The sequence below is a fragment of the Arvicanthis niloticus genome, chromosome 6, assembly GCF_011762505.2.
Source record: "Arvicanthis niloticus isolate mArvNil1 chromosome 6, mArvNil1.pat.X, whole genome shotgun sequence".
NCBI classification, from domain to species: domain Eukaryota; kingdom Metazoa; phylum Chordata; class Mammalia; order Rodentia; family Muridae; genus Arvicanthis; species Arvicanthis niloticus.
Window position 1 is genome coordinate 44,622,194 of NC_047663.1, and position 18,979 is coordinate 44,641,172.

The 18,979-nt window shown below is 40.2% G+C and overlaps 1 protein-coding gene, 1 long non-coding RNA gene and 1 pseudogene across 5 annotated transcripts in view; 1 reads left to right on the forward strand and 2 right to left on the reverse strand.

Annotated features, from left to right (window-relative positions):
* Ssh2 (slingshot protein phosphatase 2) overlaps positions 1-8,566 on the reverse strand; it is a 258,061-nt gene extending 249,495 nt beyond the window's left edge. The window contains exon 1 of one of the 3 annotated variants that reach the window (XM_034505802.2): positions 8,128-8,566. In XM_034505802.2, coding sequence (XP_034361693.1) covers positions 8,128-8,190 — 63 coding nt within the window. In that variant the 5' untranslated portion in view covers positions 8,191-8,566. The remainder of the gene's footprint in view (positions 1-8,127) is intronic. The other 2 variants (XM_076936264.1, XM_076936265.1) reach the window with 2 other exon arrangements.
* On the forward strand, positions 8,070-12,705 carry LOC143442747 (uncharacterized). Of its 2 annotated transcripts, none has more exons than XR_013111189.1 (3): positions 8,070-8,158; positions 10,300-10,403; positions 10,915-12,705. It is a non-coding gene; the product is annotated as an uncharacterized LOC143442747 (long non-coding RNA). The 2 variants fall into 2 exon arrangements; XR_013111188.1 differs by having other exon boundaries at positions 8,077-8,194.
* Positions 12,706-16,982: 4,277 nt separating this feature from the next.
* On the reverse strand, positions 16,983-18,694 carry LOC117710265 (large ribosomal subunit protein eL13 pseudogene; annotated as a pseudogene).
* Between the last annotated feature and the right edge of the window lie 285 nt (positions 18,695-18,979).

Here is an 18,979-nt window from a genome sequence, read left to right on the forward strand (position 1 = left end):
ACATAAGTGATGTGAAAATCAAATAGAAACACGGGTAAGATACTCACCACAGAAGGTTAGACAGCAGCTCAGTGGCAGAAGAAGGTGTCAAGACACTAAGTATTGTAAGTGTTCAATAAACAGTTATTTTATAATGGATAAAAATGGATGACAAGGAGCCTTCTTAGGGATGATGAAGGTACAGTAAAATATTTTTATACAGTGGTTGTAAACAAGAATCGACCTTTCTAAGAGACAATTTGGCAACAAGTATCTAAAGACTTGAAAGTAATCATATCCAATGGGCTTCTGGAACATCTTTCTATTCTTAAAAAATAATAGAACTCAAAATGAAAAAAAAAATGCTATAGTGCAACTATAGTAATAGATCTATTCACTGATCTCTGTGTCAAATGCTTTGTGCCCTGAAAATATAAAAATAAGCAAATAGATCCAGTCCCTGGCTTAAAAGTTAAGTAAACAACTAAACAATAAAGTACAGTAAACTGATAAGAGCCACCATGCTAGGGTGCTAGGGTGTGCATAGAAGGAACACCTACCATTCTCTGGGAGTGGAGTCAGGGAAGCTTCCCAGAAGTGACATGTAAGCTGAGACCTGAAGGATGAGTAGGAATTAGTTAGGTAAAGAGTGAAGGAAAAGTGTTCCAGGTAAAGCATCTGCCAAAGCCTAAAGACCAAAGGGATCACAGCATGTGAGCTTAACTCTGAGCAGTGTGCAATGCAGGAAGTGGGAGAGAGACAAGGCTCACAGGATAGCAGGACTGACTCATTCAGGATCTCACAGCCAATCTTTCAATTGTAGACTTTATTCTAAGAGTAATGAAAACTGGATTAAAAAGCAAATACTTCATAATAAATAGAATTAATCATCAATAATCCTAATATAGCAAGAGAGTACACAAATTTAAAAGAATGAAAAGTAGTTTAAGAAAAACAGAAAATACAGGATTGAAGTGAGGGTTGTACAATTCTGTAACTTTACTAAAAAAAAATCACTGAATTATTAAGTTATTTAAGCAGATATATTTCAGGATTTGTAAATTATACCTCAATAAATATTTCATTCATTATTTGAGGATTTGAGGGGGGGTAAGGGTCTCATGTAGCCCAGCCTAACCTAGAACTTGAATTTCCCTTTTTCCTACCAAGTACTATGATTACAGACTTATGCCACCATGCCTGATTTAATGTGGTGCTGGGAACCGAATCCAGGGCTTTTTGTATACTAGGTAAGCCCTCTATGAACTGAGCTATTACCTCAGCTCTAAATTTGTCCAGCTAAAAAGTTAATATAAATGCCTACTAAACATCTGAAAAATGCTTAACCTACCTAATAATAATATATACTATCAAGCCAACTACTAGAGTAGATACTACTCCTTTCTCCCCAAATTAGTAATTATTAAAATTGAAATGAGATTATCCAGAGTTAATCAGGTCACGAGAAATGAGCATTCTTAAATGATGCTGGTTGGAATAAATGTTAATTGGAATAACCTTTTCACAAAGCATAAATATGCAACAGTGGTCTGAAGAGTATTTATACCCTATGTCCAATAATTGCATGTCTTGAAATCTTAAATGTTTCAAATGTATTCAAATATCTATGCCAATAATGTTCACTGCAACGTAGTTCACTGTAGAGATAAAAGATGGGAAAAGCTAGATGCCCACCAACAAGGGTAAGACTGAGTCATAATATAGCCACTCTGGACAGGACAATCTATGAAATAAGCCACACTAGAAAAATAATAGGACAAGTTTATATAGACTAAGTAGACTTTTAGCTTATAAAATATAATGATGGTAATCCCAGCACTGGGGAAACTAAATTAAGGACACAAATTTGAGGGTAGAGGAGGGCATACAGCTCTGAGAGACAGAGACAGAGACAGAGAGAGAGAGAGAGAGAATGATGACACATGCTTTTATTTTCTCTCTATACTTTTTTACATTTCTATATTTTACATGATGTCATGTGCTGTTTCTTGAGTATGCAAGTTTGTAAGGCTGTCTTCAATACCTTCAACAGTATCATTTTAAGTATATACACTTCACAGAAATCAATTTTATATTTGTTTTGGCTTAGTTTCCTCTGTTGAAGGAAAGTGTGGCCATATCTGAATTTCAATTCAGTGTATCTCTTTTATCTAGCATTATTAAGACATAAGATATGGGGCCAGCAAGACCGCTCAGCCAGTAAAGATACTTGCTATCAGGACTAGTGACATGAGTTCAATCTTCATAAACCACATGCTAGAAGGAGAGGACTGACTCTCCTAAGCTGTCCTCTGACTTTCTTGTATATCCTGTGGCACATGGGTATACACATGCATATGCACACACAGCAAATAAATAAAGTAAATATTTTAATAAGTTATCTACTTTATGTGTATTGGTGTTCTCTCTGCATGTATGCCTGTGTGAAGTGTCAGATCCTGGAGTTACAGACAGTTGTGAGCTGCCATGTGGGTACTGGGAATCAAATCCAGGTCCTCTGGAAGAACAGTCAGTGCTCTCAACTGCTGAGCCATCTCTCCAGCCCCTAAAGTAAATATTTTTAAGGAAATAAAATTGGAGTCACCACTGGACCAGAGTGAAAGGTAGATAAGGGGGCTCATTAGCGTACACAACAGAAGATGGGGGTGTTGGAATCCATCTTCATCCCACCACTCCACCCATGTTGGTACAATGAGCCTTGCATATGTCTTGAAGGAAAAAGTGGTGCTTTAGCAAGACTGTCAGTCCCCACCTGAAACATCGGCCTCAAAAACCAGCTAATCTCAACATGTCTCTTGTTCGAACATCTGGAACAAGGTTGACAGTGCAGCCACAGTTAGCTGCAAATCAGGGTCTTGTAGCAGGGAAACTCCAGCCCTGTTCCAGGATCTAAAGGTGCTCCAGGCTATTCCCAGGAATGTGCTATAGTGCACTGCTTCTTTCAGAGACAGCATGGTCAGCAGCCTCGGGCAGAAAGAAGTGATAGGGGCAGCTACAGTCCACTAGCAAACATTCATGGCCAAAAGGATAATGTTCACACAGAACACTGAGTTAAAACCCAAAATCTCTGTTTCAGTGATTGTCCCAGAACCCTCAATCGCTTACTTCGATTGATGTAAACAGTCACTTGTTTAAAAGAATGGTCATTGTAATGTTGTAAATGAGTTATTTACCATGCTGATGTTATATAGTAAATTCATAAGAAAAGAGGAAATATGTTTGTGAATGAATTATGAATTCCCCAATCGTGTGTTTTCTTTTCCCTTGATAATAGCCTTGCTATGTTTACCATGCTATCTTTAAACACACAATACTTCTCCTTGGGCCTGTTGAGTAACTGCGATTACAAATGCACACCACCATGCAATGCTGAAGTATGCATCTTAAACATTAAAACTTTGGTAAAACTTGGGATAGGCAACTATCTAAAAACATATCACACTCAATTTTTATTGTTTAAATCAAGACCAAATAAGATTAAGCCTTGTTAGGCGATTTAGGGTCATAATTATGAACTATGAATTATAAGGTAGTAGAGGGTTTGAGAAGGATACAGTAAGTACAAAAGTGCTAAATTCTTTCCTTTCCTACCTCCCTCTTTCTGAAATGTCTCCCTATGTAGCTCAGGATAGCCAGGAACTCACTATTCATTCAAACTAGTCTCAAACTCACAATCTTTCCGCCATTTCCTCCTAAATGCTGGGATTACAGATATTACAACACCCAGCCTACTCCAGTCCGTTACCCTTTGCCAGTTACTTATGTCGGCTTCTCTTGCCATGAAATCACTAGTTTTAATTTCTCAGCCTTACGGGAGTGAGTGTGTGTGTGTGTGTGTGTGTGTGTGTGTGTGTGTGTTCAGTACCTGCAAGTTCCCATTTCTATTTTGCTGTTAGTGATCTTCAAAGAGGAAAAAAATTAAATACCTACGTTCATAAGAGATATGTGTAAATTAGGGGCTAATATGCTTCAAATAAGAGCATCACCCAAAACCAATCTGTACTGACTTGGATGATTCTGTTCTAGGCTTTAAATGTTGAAGTACAAATGAACTCCAAAGAGAATGTACTTACTTTTCTTGATTATATCTCAAGTCTTGTTCCTTTACTCAATTAGCAATTAAGACCCCAGATCACAAGCTACATGTGCTGTTTCTTTTAACATATCACGAAAAGAGATGTGGAGCAGGAACTGAGAGGCTTAGGCTAGTTTGGGTTCTTACATCAGCTTTGTAACCTTTAGTATATTTTAACCATAGTACCTGCCTTTTTTGAAGCTGCTCTAAAATTAAATTAGATCACAAAAACAGAAACACTGTATCTCTGTTACCTGGTATTAATGCCAATATTAAATCAGAAATATATCCTACCAGTTTAGAGGTTGGGGGATTGAAAGATGTTCTCAAGATACCAAATTTGTTTATAAGGAATTTGTTTACAAGGTACAGTTACTACAGTTAATAATGTTGCAGACTTGAAAACTGCTAAAAGACTTTAAGTGTTTATTATAAAATATGTGAGGTGAGAGATATATTAACTTCACTTAATCATTCTTCAATATACACATCAAGATACCATGCTATATACCACAAATATATATATGTAATTTGTGTCAATATGCATAAATTTATCCCTTCACTTAATGCATTGTACTTTTCTGACTTTAAGTGTTACAGCACATAGCTTCTCTTTACCCAGGATACCTTGCTCTTCCTATCTTCAATCTTGGACTATAGAAACTCAAACTTCAAAAACTAGTTTGAGAGATACCTACTATAATATACATCTTCATCACCATCACTTTAATATTACCTTCAAAGGTTAGACACCTTTTGATTTGAATTACAACTCCAATCACTTACTCGCTGAGTGACACAGGACACATTCTTTAAATATCTCTTGCCTCAGTTTCTTCATCTATAAGACAGGAATTCAAGCAACTTTCCAACTTTCCTTTGGCACATTGTAAGGAATAACTGAATTAAGTCATGTATGTAAAGTAGTTAGCATGATGCCTGGAACAGATGAGAACCTAAGAGAAATAAATTGTTGGTATTCTAATAACTACTATTAGTGAACTTATATTAATCTGAACCCAAACAGTACTTATGACCATTATAAACTGGTTCATGTATACATAGTATTATTGCCCTCACTGTCTCTATGGTATCTACATTTGTCTTCTACAAGCCCCATTACCCAAATTACATCATCTGATAGACAGGTTACTATCTTATATAACTTAGTATCTGTAATGGTCATTCATGCCTAGTAGGCAATTGCATTAGATTGTTTTTCTTGATCCTGTGACAAAACACCTAAAATTAAGCAGCTTAAGAGAGGAAGCACTTATTTTGGTTCACAGTTTACAGGTACAGTCCATCATGGAAGGGAAGGCACAGTAGCAGGAATTTGCTAACATATGGGTAGATAAGGAAACAGAGAAAGAGAGTGCTGGGCTCTGCTGGACTTTTCCTTCTTCTTCAGTCTAGTACCCACCCCATGGGACAGTGCCACATTTAGGATGGGTCTTCACTCCTCAGGTAAACGTCTCTGGAAATATTTTCACAGTAAAATTGACATTGAAGATTAACTACTACAGTGATCAAGTTCTTTATGCTTGCTGGAAAAATGCTGAAGAGCTGTTAGCATTAAAATGCCCAACGTACTCAGTGAAAAAAGTACTAAGGAATTCTTTAAAGTAATTAAAAGATTAAATCTTCAGCCTCACAAAATGAAGTCCTTCTTTATGGTTTTTACTTCCTTTTACACTCTTCCTCACTTTTAAAACCAACCAACCAAGCAACCAACCAACCTATTCATATAGCAAGAGATAAAACAGCAAAATATATGCAGGTCAGACAGCCATCAAATACTGTAGTACAAGGACCACAAGACAAATGAGCTGGCACAGGTCTGGATGGAGTCAAATAGGAAGACAATTTAAAAGGAAAGAGAACCGGCTCGTCAGTCACACTAACAATGCTGATTGTTACTCAAACACAGCAGTGCCAGGATTTCTTTACACACAGAGCCAAGTACAAACAGCTGTAATCATCAGACCAGGGGATATAGAAATATCTGTCATTTAGCTTAATAACTGAGTTTACTACTCAGTATTTACTACAGAAAATACTACAGTGTTTACATGACCAATTTTAATTGCCTACCCATGCCAGAAATGACTACTAACATTCCTCGAGATTCTAAAGTATTCCAAGTTTTGACTAATAAAGCCATGTCAAATAGATAAGGCTTTGCCATATATTAATCATTTACTTCAAGACAATTGATATGACAATGGCTTAATAAATGCTATTGTAACATAAGATGTTTTCAGCAATGCCCAGGGAAAATAATTTTACAATACTGGTTCCACTTCATATGTATGTATCTACTAACCCCTGATTGTCTTCACAGCCAAAACTAGCCCAGAAATCACAAAACTCAGAAGATTTACTATTGAAGTGAGTTACAATGATCTGAAGATATGGTATCAGTTCTGAAAAATCTACCATAAAGTGAAAAAGTCCACTCATGAAAATACTACCTTTTATCTACCCCTCTGATATTTGTCTCAAGCAGACCCTTAAATGTTTCATCAGTTCTGAAGTACAATTATTCTCAAATCACAGAATTATAAAGCATTAGAAACTTTAACAAGTCCCCCCACTGCAGGGATTCTTTATATAACCTGTCTAGCAAAAGCTTCCCCAGCTTCTGCTTGATAATGTGTGCTAACGATTTTGCCAGTGTACTCTATTTTCACAAATGTCTTCCCTAAACCAATGGAAATGTGCCTCTTTAAACTTCTATCCACAGATTTCAGTTTTGTATCTTGGACCATCACAAGGTAAATAGAATAATTTCTTGAGTTAGGGTAGTCATACAAACACACACACACACACACACACACACAAACCTCACAAAGGAAGACACTACCACTATATGCAATAGAATTTTGAAATTCAGGAAACTATATTGAAATCACAAGACACATGCTTTCAAAATACCAAACCTCACATCTCAGTTAACAAATACTAATAACCCAACTTTCTTTCTTTCATACAGTGAAAGGCCATGGTGTTCGTTGAATGCCTCTTTGCAACTTGGCACTACTAAATCTAATGTTAAAAACTACAATTCTATAGAAAACAGCTCTCCAATTGCTCATATTTCATCTAGATGCCTGTTTTTTAACACCCAGGCTAGCAGGTATTCACAAAAAAAAAAAAAAAAAAAACAAAAAACGAAGCCTGAGAATAGAGCTGTAAAGGAGTCAGGGTGGGGGTGAAGGCGTAGAGAAGCCCAGCAGGAAAAAAAAATGCTGGTTGATGGGTGTTTTCCTTCTGGAAACACGCTTTAGCGACACAGGCATTTAAACTCATGAACCATCCAAGCACAACCCATGAGCAAGAGTGATCATGAGCAATGAGTGTAAGACATAAATGCCTGTAAGATGGAAAGGAATTGGCACTGGTTATCGAGAAGCACCAGAAGCTTTGGGTCCTCACTGAGAAAGGTAAAAGTCCAAGAAGCAAAGGAGATCACTGCTGTCTTTTAAGGGAGGGAAGAAACCAGGGAGTAACTACCACTGAGCAGTCCAATGAAGCCTAAACTGTACGGAGCCCAGGAGAGATGCCAGAGACTAGAGAAAGGCACACACAGGGCGAGACGGAAGAAGGATGCGCAGTGCACTGACCCGGTCCCTGAAACGGTTTGAGTAAAGGATATGGATGTGGGTCGGGGGTAACCTAGGAGCCCACCCTTCCCCACCCCGCAACAGAGCAACAGAGGGTAAAAGAAGGGGGGGAGGGTGAAAAGCAAGAATGACTCATAGCCGAAAGGAAGTGCTCAAGCCATGGGAAGCATGCTACGGGAGATTTCCGAGCCAGCGCAGTGAGGGACTGGGTGCTCCGGGTGATGGGGGGGTGGGGAGGTGGGGGAAAACCAACGACTGGCAGTCGCTGCTGCTCGCCGGTAGGATGAGGGTGTGGGGGGTTCGCAGCAGCCTGAGTGCCAAGGCCTGGGAAGAGGCGCGGCGCGTGCGCAGTGGCGTTCGGCGGGACCCGCTGAGGCAAAGCGGAGCCGCAGTGACAGAAGCGAACTGCCGCCTGGAGGGACTCACCGAGGCGCAGGGGCTGGAGGTGGTGCTGGGGGTAGGCGACCGCTGGACCGTGACCAAAGCCATCTAGGTGCTGCTGGGTTGTTCCGGGCAGGGCATTCTCGTCCTGAGTGTGGGGGGCGGGAGGGTGACGGAGCCGGGATGGGGAGCGAAGGGTGAGGGGTAGGGACGAGGGAAACGGGGAGGAAGATGAAGCCGCGGGAACGACCTCGGGCTCCGCACCCACCGCCGGACTCTCTCGCCGACTGACGCGCCGAGCGGGCGGCGGGCGGGCAGGCGGGCGGTTCGGCAGCTGCGGGGCACAATGAGCGCTCCCAGTGCGCAGGCGCCACCTGTCAGCAACCGCCTCTCCCCTCCGCGCGCGCCGCCGCGGCGGCGTAACCCTTGAGTTGCCGGAAGCGGGCAGGCTGCGTGCGCCGCGCCTCGGCCGCCGCCCCCTCCCGGGTCAGCTCTCGAGGCCTGCTGCTGCTCGCTCTGTTCCCGCTGAGCCGCGTGAGGGGAGATGGAAAAGGAACCCGGGAAGCCAGCCAGCTGAGGGTGCTGAGCTGGGGGGGGGGGCGGGGGGGGGGAAACGGTGGGACAGCCGCTAGTCGTCACTCCAGAAAGACAACCATTTTATGAGTGGGAACCTAAACCACCTTAGGGAAAAACTGAGGTGAAAATCCCGAGGCAAATGTGTTTTCTAGTGGAAAAGGGCTCCGCGGGCGCTAGACGTTTTCTCTGGGCTCGACCCGGGAGACCAGCCCACCTGCTTTGACCTAGCCCTCAAGGGGGCTCTGTCTTAATGAGCTTCCCCACCCTCCTCATCATAAAGGGCCTCAGGGTTAACGACCAGACTTTTCGTAAGAAAGATTTTTCCGGTGGTAAACACTGGAAACTTTGTGGTATCCTCAAGCTTCCTCTACTACCTGCCTAAAGTCAATCATTGTACCTAAGATGCTGAGGAAAAGGGGCGGGGACAGAGAGCTGGACCTTGAATTGGAAAGCTCCAACCTGCTGTTTTTTCACCTCTCATTTGCTTCCTACTGTTGAAGATCTCCACTAAACAAGGATTTTGGTCATTGAGGTTTTCTTTTTTCCTTTCCCCCATAAATTTCACAATTTCATAGATGTAAGTGAAAATGTAGAATTAAAATATTTTAAAGGAATACATTTCTACATGGTAAATGGTAAACTGTCAACATCAACCAAGAATGTAATGGAAAATCAAGACTAAAAAGAAAAAAAAATCACACAGTGCAAACCGTTGATATTTACACAGAGAGAGTTGAATGAACTGGTAAATACCACCATCCATACCAAAACTGTAGAAAACACACACTTAGGACTCTGCAGTTTCTAAAGCCCACCTCTTTCTGTTTGTCACTCAAACAATCTTGGATCTCATTGCTCCTTTTAAACTGATAGGGCTGTCATGAGCTCTTTCTGGTTGCTGTGTGGTTAAGTGACACAAGAGCCCTCTATGCTGAGTCTTTGTTCTCTCCCTGGGGCCCTGTGGTTGAAATAATTAGCTGGGAGGTTCCATCAAAAATCACTGAGGGTCCCTGTACTGTACAGTCCTCTACTGTAGAGTGTAGTGCAGAAAAACCAGTTGGTAGGCTTTTGCCCCCTGGTGGTGATCAAGAGTGCCTAGGAGACAAGAATTAAAGATCTGTGGTTCACAGATGAAACAATGTTATCCCCAGAGCTCCAGAGTAAACAGGAAAGAGAAGGCAAGGTTCAGAAGTAAGAACTTTGAACCAGTACTTAAGAGACCAAACAAAAAACTATGTAGAGAGTCAAGAAGAAAGCTAAATGACCCCCAAATAAATGTGTTTATAAACAAAAAGAGAAGTATTTTCCAAATCAGTAATTCTCAGTATGTTGATTCTCTTACTGATATGTGGTTGACAACTTGGATTATCTTCTATGTAGTAACATACTCTAAGGAAGTTCATATGGAAGAGGAGATATTTAATTCCATTAACCTTCACATGAGAACAAGCACTGCTGTGAGTCAGACCTTCTAGTTCCAGCTGTGTAAAACCTTATGCAAATGATTTGAACTTTTTGAACTGTAGTTCCTTATTCTCTATGATGAAACCCTAACTCACAGGACTTTCATAATCAAATGAGATAATGTATGTAAATTAAAAGATCCTACATGCAGTTGAGATAATTTTCTATTCTCTGCAGTGTATTTTGAGTTCAGCAAGGCCTTGTTGAATGTATCCTATGTGCAGGAAATATCTTCAATCAAATGAAAAAAAGACATAATTCATGCTTTTTCTAAACTGGAGGTTAGTGGTCAAGATATATATCATCTGTAGTTATATAGATATGTAGTATAGAACATTTTTGTTCAGTGTGTCTAAGGTGATGAAATTTGTACTGTTTGTATCAAGAAACTGATTTATTACAATATAAAAGAAATTTATCTTAGTGGTATATTAGAAATTGATATTTGATCATTATTGCTGCATATTTATTAACTTATCAATTGAGAGAAAGAGAATGTTGAATGTATGTTATATACTAGGTATCCTTGTTAAAATTTGTGCATCTATGCATGTGTAGTGGAAATGTGTGTGAGTGTAATGTTGAATGTGCCTGTGGATAGATGAGTAGAGGAAAGAGGTCAATGTTAGGCATCACTTTTTTTTTTCAGAGTCAAGGTCTCTTATAGAACCTGGAACTAATCATTTGAGCTACACTGGCTACATAGTAAGCCTCTGGGATGACTTGTCTAATGCACAAGGTTTATAGATGTATGTCAACACTGTCTTTTTTTCTTTTTTTTTTTTTTTTAAGACTCTAATTTGTTTTTTATACTATCTGTGAAATGAGGAACATGAGCATGCTATGGTTCACCTGTAGAGGTCAAAGGACAACCCATGGGATAATAGTTCTCTTCTTCCACAGTGAGTATCCTCAGGCTTCATGGCAGGTACCTTTACCCACTGAACCATCCTCACTGGTCCTCCCTGGCTATATTAAGGACAAAATAAAATAAGTGTCTCAAGGGGCTCATAGCCTATGGTCAAAGATATCTATATCTCTATCTATCTATCTATCTATCTATCTATCTATCTCCTTAATTTAGCCATGGGGAACCGGTGAGGATGGTTCAGATATATATATGTGTGTGTGTATATATATCCACATATATGTACATATATATACATGTATATATATCAACAAATAATTGAAGTATAGTTTAATGGTATATGGACTCAGTCACCTTTTCTTGACTCTAAGGAAAGTATTGTAGACATGGGAAAAGTCTAGATTAAAATATAAAGTTACTTGGCCTGGATTATAGAGAAAAAAAATCTATTTTCACTGTGCCATATGTTACCTGTTCTTCTCTGAGATCCAGTTTCCTGCTGGGTCTTCTAGTGATCTGAGAAGTGGTATCTACTTTGAAAATCCAAAACATCCTGACTATATACCAAGTTAATTTATTTCAAGTGCTCCTATCTGAGACTTGGTCTCCTGTGCCCAAGTCGACCTCAAACTGGATCTTATAGCAGAGATCAACCTTGAACTGCTGATCCTCTTTCCTCCCCCTCACAAGTGCTGGGATTATAGCTATGCATCACCAAATTTGACAGTGGTAGATTCATTTAGAAAAGAAAATCCAAAAGTAGGATTCTCAACAGAGCCAAAAAGATGAATGAATGTCCCAGTTCTGCTTACAGCTCCTTCACTCTTCCCATTGGTACCAGAGGCCTGATCATGCCAGTGAAGTCCATCTCTCCAGGGGTAAAATTATAGGGCGACTTGAAATTCCTGAAGTCAACTGGTTCTTAAGCTTTGAAAGCTATTGACCTTTTCTACAGAAAGCTACTTCTCCGTATTTTACATAGTCACTACATTTCAAGAAGGACCTCAGGTTAAGAAGCAATGGTTCTCAGCCTTTTCTTCTCCACATTCTAACAGCCATAAAAATAATGTTTGCGTGACACACTGGGTAAGTTAAAAAAAAGTTAAAGACGTGGTATTTGGGGAAAAATTCATTTTCTTTCAATTTACATACTTTTAAAAACAACAGCAGTAACAAAACTATCAAAACAAAGTCTGCAGTAGACCAGGCTGGTCTTGTACTTACTTAGTGGCTGATACCTGCAACGCCTGATCCTCCTACCTTAGCCTTCCAAATATTGCAATTATGGCTCAATGATATATACTATTAGTAAAAAAAATAAATAAAGTGAATGTAATATTAAGGATATTAAATATTTAATTTGTATGTTTCAAAATAAAATCTTTTTAAAATTTTGAAGTTTTTTAATATACTGTTTTATGACTAAAATGACAGTGTTCATTATCTGTGAAAAACTGTAAAGGTGAACTCTTCAAATTACTGGTAGTCATTATTGGTAAGAACTTAGTTCATAAATGTAATTAATAAAAACTTAAAATAATTCTAATTTCAACATTTACAAGTACCAATATTTGTCTCTTGTAATTCATTCTTTCCTTTGTCCAACTAGAAGATATAATGTGAAAATCTCTTGTGATAATGTGACTGCATTAGAATTCATTTAAACTTTATTACCAAGTGTATATTGCAAAATAAATACAAATCTCTAATTTGCAGAGTATGCTGTGTTATTGGAACAATAATTATGCAGCTAACTTAGACATAATGAAAACAACACCTCAAACATAAGGGGAAATAAATGTATAATTCATATAGAAGAGAAGAAGTTGGGATCTGAATCCATTTAGGAGTATCTGTCAGCCTCCTATTCCTTGGGTACCTGGCATATATTGTCCTCTGGTAGCTCTAAAGCTCACTCATCATGACAGGCAGCAATGTGCACCACATCTGGTTTCTGAAAATGATGTCCTGGTAGTAGCATATTCCTTAGCTTTGTTTAACAAGTCCTTCATCATGCTTGCTACCCAGTGGAACATTAGGCCATACTAGGAGAGGTCATCTCTCCCTAGTCTATCTGAAAACTGACAAAAATCTTCATATAATGGTTCTATGGCCCCAGACAAACCACTCTGATTCAAATAGATTAAAACTCCATCTCGTACTTGGTCACTTTCAGACTCCACTTAAATTGGTAGACTGCACCAATGTTTGGTGTCTCTCAAAGTAACATTAATTTAAAATTTTCTGAAATCCCTAAAAAAATGGAAATTCCCTTTTCCTGGCACATAATTGTCTTAGGATATGACCACCAGTCTCTATGGAAAGACTTAATTTTCAGATTTTCAGTGTATGGTAGAGGCAGTGCAGCAAGTGAGTGTTCCAAAAAAGGGATCTGACTCTTCCTTATTTTCAGTTAAGAGGGAACAAGGACTGAAGAGAGATGGCACAGCAGTTATGAGCACTTGTTATTGAGCACCTGGCTTTGATTCCCAACACCTACATGATAGCTTACAACCGTCTGTAACTCCATTTCCAGGGGATCTCACACTCTTTTCTGATGTCCATGGGTGCCAGACTTTCATGTGGTGTACAAACATGCAGGTAGAACACTCATACACAAAATAAGTCTAAAGAAATGAGTGGATAAGAGGTTGTAATATTATTCTGGATAAAATGTCATATTTCTGGCACACACAAATAATGCAGGTACTCCTACTTGCTGATGCAGGAACTGTGTACCTATTCCTTCAAATTGAAAGATTCTCTCCTGCAGAAAGAAGACAGTGGTAAGAGTTAAGAAGAAGAAGAAGAAAAAAAAAAAAAAACCCACAGGGCCCAGGAAGTAATTGAACTTAAAAGTCTCAGGAACCCCTTGAATGTTACACAATTCAGAAGGCTCCTCCTCAGGATTATATATGCTGGGGAAAAGAAAGTCTCTGGCCAGTTGAACTGCCTATAAGTTGTGCAGGAAACTCCAGAGATGCATCTTTTGTGAGTCAACACTCATGGGACGGTGGGCTTCTCGCTATATAGATTCCTTTGGGTCACTCGTATGTAGTCCCTCACCCATCTTCTGAACATAACCCTGGCAAGCTTATTGGTTCACTGATCCTGACCTGTGAAATAGTTTCTGTGGTTTATTATTAGTGCCCCATCTGGGATGAATAGACATTTGTTCATGTCTCCCTCAAAAAAGTCACACAACACAATTGACACTTAAGCAGGGATGTCAGGCACAAAGATAAGTTGAAGAGGAGTGGCTGCATGGCCCCTGCAATAGGTGGTGACACAAGCAACTGAGGCTTGTCTGTGTGGGGGTAGAGTATCTTCAGTATGGCTACTTTCCCCAGTGTTATGGGATGGTTTGCTTCTTGCTATAGAAATGGTATCATGCTCTCTACAATAGATGATAGAACTCACAACCAGGCCAAGCCATCTGAGAGTCTTTGTGGGGAATCCCAGGGAGGCTGACTTCCTCTGTTTGACCCCAGCATACGCATGTCTCTTTGATGAGTGAGGTCCATTACATGAGAATGCAGATGTCCCCAGAAACAACCAGTGGACTAGAGAATATACTGCACGAAAGTAACACATATAGGATGGGATCATAAGCAGGCTGTGTCATCAATTGTGTGGCCATTGTTGTGGTGAGAACATATGCTATTGGAGCACAGCTATCTTCCAGGAAAGAACTTGCCTACCTTAGGAGGAATTGCAATGGGAAAAAGTGAGGAATGCTATTAGCTGTATTAGCCTCTGCTCTATGAAAAGTCGAACAAAGTTTGGGTGAAATAGAGGTGATAGTTTGTTAATTCTCACAGCTGGCTAGATGCAAAGGAGAGAGGGGGCAAACTAGATCTTTGCTAAACAACGCTTCCTGGGATCCAAAACCTTAGAACCCGTTGGCACACTCTTAAAATGAAGGGGAAGAAGATGAGAAAGAAGTGATAGAAGGTGTTTCTGAGGTTCAATCTTCAATACAGAGGAAGGGAAGTCCATGATTCAGCATGCAGAGATTCTAACAAAGACCCAGAACAAAAGACTATAATACAAAGGGAATACTCAATATCTGATCTACTTAAATGGGCAAAAATTTTTAAATGAGCAATGAAAGAGTCTGTTTAAGCAGAGAACTGAGCAAAATACCAATCTCTCTTTAAGACAAAGGCTGTCTAACCTAAGGCAATATGAGGTAAACTAGCTATTGTAGACACTTGCTGTTGCCAAGTGAAGTCCCCATAAATATCAGGGACTGGATAACAAAAGGAAGGATAGTTACTACTGAGGGAACTCAGCATGAGAGATATGTAATCTCAAGCTCACTGGACATGAAAGCAAGGACCTTGGGACTGGTGTGGGCCTTTAATGACTTTATTGAGTGTCAGAGTGAGACATGATCTTTATAAGAAAGAGGAAGCTGAGGGAGATTTGAATGACTTTAACCAACTATAAATTGAGTTTGTCAAGTACAAAACCAATCAAAATGGGATTTAGGGGAGGGTATAAAACAGACAAAAGGATATGTTCCCGCCCCTTGAAGGCAAATTTGTGTCAAGCTGAAGTTTCTAGGGAAAAAATTAATAGTAAAATGCTTGCTGGTGAGCTCTTGAAAGACTTTAAAGCCCAAGCAATGATTTATGGAAAAATAATTAAGCTTATTCTTGGAATGGAAAGTTGTTACCAGAGAATATGTGGTGTAAAGTACAGTTTGGATGGAGATTGTTTTCCCAGCCTCTGATCCTTTTGACATCCTGTGGCTAATGGGAAATCAAGGAACATGGTGTCAGCATGAAGCCTATCAGAACCAGGGAGCCAGCTCAAGTATCAGGCATGGAAGGCTACAGCACAGACAAGCTCCTTGTGGGGCTGAACTAGACCTGAACAGCATAAATTGGCCCTATCAAGACCGTTGGAAACCGGGCAGTGGTGGCGCACGCCTTTAATCCCAGCACTTGGGAGGCAGAGGCAGGCGGATTTCTGAGTTCAAGGCCAGCCTGGTCTCCAGGCCAGCCAGTACTACACAGAGAAACCCTGTCTAAAAAAACAAAAAAAAAAAAAAAAAAAAAAGACTGTTGGGGATAAAGTGATAATCCCTAATCAGCAACAGCATCCCAGGATCTAGAGGTCAGAAGAATCTTGGAAAATGGCGATGGATTACAAAGGACTAAATGAGGTAACATCTCCCATGCATGCTAGCATCTCCCACTCATGTTGTTTGTTCTTGTTTATTTCCTCTTGTGATAAATATCATGACCAATAGCAACTTGGGAAGGAAAGAGTTTATTTACTTGGCTTAAACATCTTCATCTCAGTCCTTTATTAAGGGAAGACAAGGCAGGAACTGAAGCAGAAGCCATAGAAGAGCACTACTTATTGGCTTGTTCTTTGTGCTTGCTCAGTTTGATTGAGATATATATATTAAAATCTCAATCACTCAGAACCACCAACCCAGAAGTGACAACACCCACAGTGAGCTGGGTCATCCTACATCAATCATCAATCAAGAATATGTACCACAGGCCAATCTGGTGGGTACATTTTCTCAATTGAGGTTCCCTCTTCCAAAATGACCCTAGCTTTGTGTTTTCAACTGGAAAAAGAATTTCAGGCTGAATCAGGGGCTTTGGATTCTTTCTTAAATTGCTCTAATGCCCTCATTCTAAATTCAGGGTCCTTTACAGCCAGTGACATATATCTTAGCTGTCAATTCAATTAACGTTATAATTCTGTAGTCCAAATAATTTTAACATTTATGTCACGTTTTATTAATATAATTATTGTTATTTTACCAGTGTTGATTCAATTGTTGTTTTACCAGTGTTGGTTCTGTGTCTACTAGAAATAAAATGTTTTGCAGCTGCTGTCTGATAATATTCCGACTTCTGAAATCGATGTTCACCTGGAAGCTGTCTGATAATATTCTGACTTCTGAAATCGATGATGTCTTTTTTTTTTCTTTATGGAAAATTTACTGCAGTTCTCCAACCACGAATTACTTTTTCTTCTCAACATCTTGCTCTGCAGCTTCCTTCGTCCTTTTTCCTCGGATGCCAAAGAGCCCCGCATTGGCACAGGCCATGCAGAGGTTGGCAAAAGCCTTAAAGTTCTTCTCTTCTTCTGTAATGACTCTGGCCTTTTCCTTTTTGTACACATTGCGGATAGGCATCACAGGTCCCGTCAGCTGGGTGGCCAGTTCAAGTTCTTCAGCAGAACTTTCTCCCTTCTTTGGAGCAGAAGGCTTCCTGGGGGAAAGTATGAGCTTGGAGCAGTACTCCTTCCGGCACTGCATGGTGGCCTGCAGTGATTCCGTGGATTTCTTTCGCCTCCTTGGGTCCACAGAGATGCCGATGGTACGAGCCATTTTCTTGTGGATACCAGCCACCCTGAGTTCCTCCAGGCTGAAGCCCCTGCCAGCCCACACCTTGGTGTGGTATCTAACTGTAGGGCACCTCAGGATGGGCCTGATGGGACCGGACCGGAAACCGGAAACCGGACGAGGGGCAGCGCGGCACGCTTTCTCCTGCCGGGCCTTGCTTCTGCGAATCTTGCCTGCTGGCTGGTTGAACCAAGTATCCACTCGCTGCTGCCAATCCTTGCAGAAGTGGGGCTTCAAGATCATGCCATTCTGGCTGGTCGCTATGGCTGCCTCCTTTACAGAACGGCGGAGCGGAAAGGCCAATGATGTCTTAATATAATCATTCCTCCTTTCCTTTGATTCAAAGTTTGCATCGTGGTATAATTATCCATTTAACCTATTTTAATTGTGTGTGTGTGTGTGTGTGTCACACACATTGCATTTATTTATTTATTTATTTATTTATTTATTTATTTATTTATTTGTGTGGGGAATGTGTGAGTGGGTAGACAGGTACTTGCATGCCACAGTATGCATTTGTAGGTCAAAGACAACTGGTAGGACTTAGTTCAATACCATGTGGGTTCAGGTAATGAACTCTGGTCTTTAGGTTTGGCAATAAGTAGTTTTACCTACCAAGCCATTCTGCCATCCCTGAAGCATATTTTTATATAAAGAGTATTTTAAATCTCTTTCTATATCTCTATCTTGATCTCAATTTCTTTCTCTGTCTTTCTTTTCTTTCTTTTCTTTTCTTTCTTTCTTTCTTTCTTTCTTTCTTTCTTTCTTTCTTTCTTTCTTCCTGTTTTTTCGAGACAGGGTTTCTCTGTATAGCCCTGGCTGTCCTGGAACTCACTCAGTAGACCAGGCTGCCCTCAAACCCAGAAATCCGCCTGCCTCTGCCTCCCGAGTGCTTGATCTCAATTTCTATCTCTTTATTTCTGACAGAATCTTAACATATTGCCCTGTCTAGCCTCAAATACCTGTGTTAAAAGGATTCTCTTGTATCAAGCCACCCCTTGGATATCCTGCTGTTGTTCCGTGGCCTAGAGATTCATGCACTGTAGCAGTTCATAGAGGGAGTAGATGTTGGGCTGGGCCAATTCAAAGCCCTGGATGTGGGCCTGGGTTGTAGCTGAGTTGGACAGCCCACTAACTCTGTGGTGCTTACGTTGGGGCCAGCTCTTCAGCATTTCCCTGACAAGGGGTAGGGTCAGCTCTCACCAGCAGCAGATGACATGATTGTGTTTGTTTGTTTGTTTATTTGCTTGTTTGTTTGTTTTGGCTTATGTGGTTTCTGATTAGACGTTAGTCAGACTTACTATAATGTTTCTTATTTCTTTGCCCATCTTCAAGATTTGGGGGGTGGTATTTGTATTTTGGCATCTACCTATCTATATCTATCCATCTATCCTATCTATCTATCCATCTATCTATCTATCCATCCATCCATCCATCTATCTATCTCTATCTGTACTGAAACAGGATCTCACTGTGTAGCCCTGGCTGTTCTGTAACTCACTGTGTAGATCAGGCTGGGCCTCCAACTCAACAGAGATCTGCCTACCTCTGCCTTCTGAGTACTAGAATTAAAGATGTACACCAACATACTTGGCAAGAGACAGTTTCTTTAT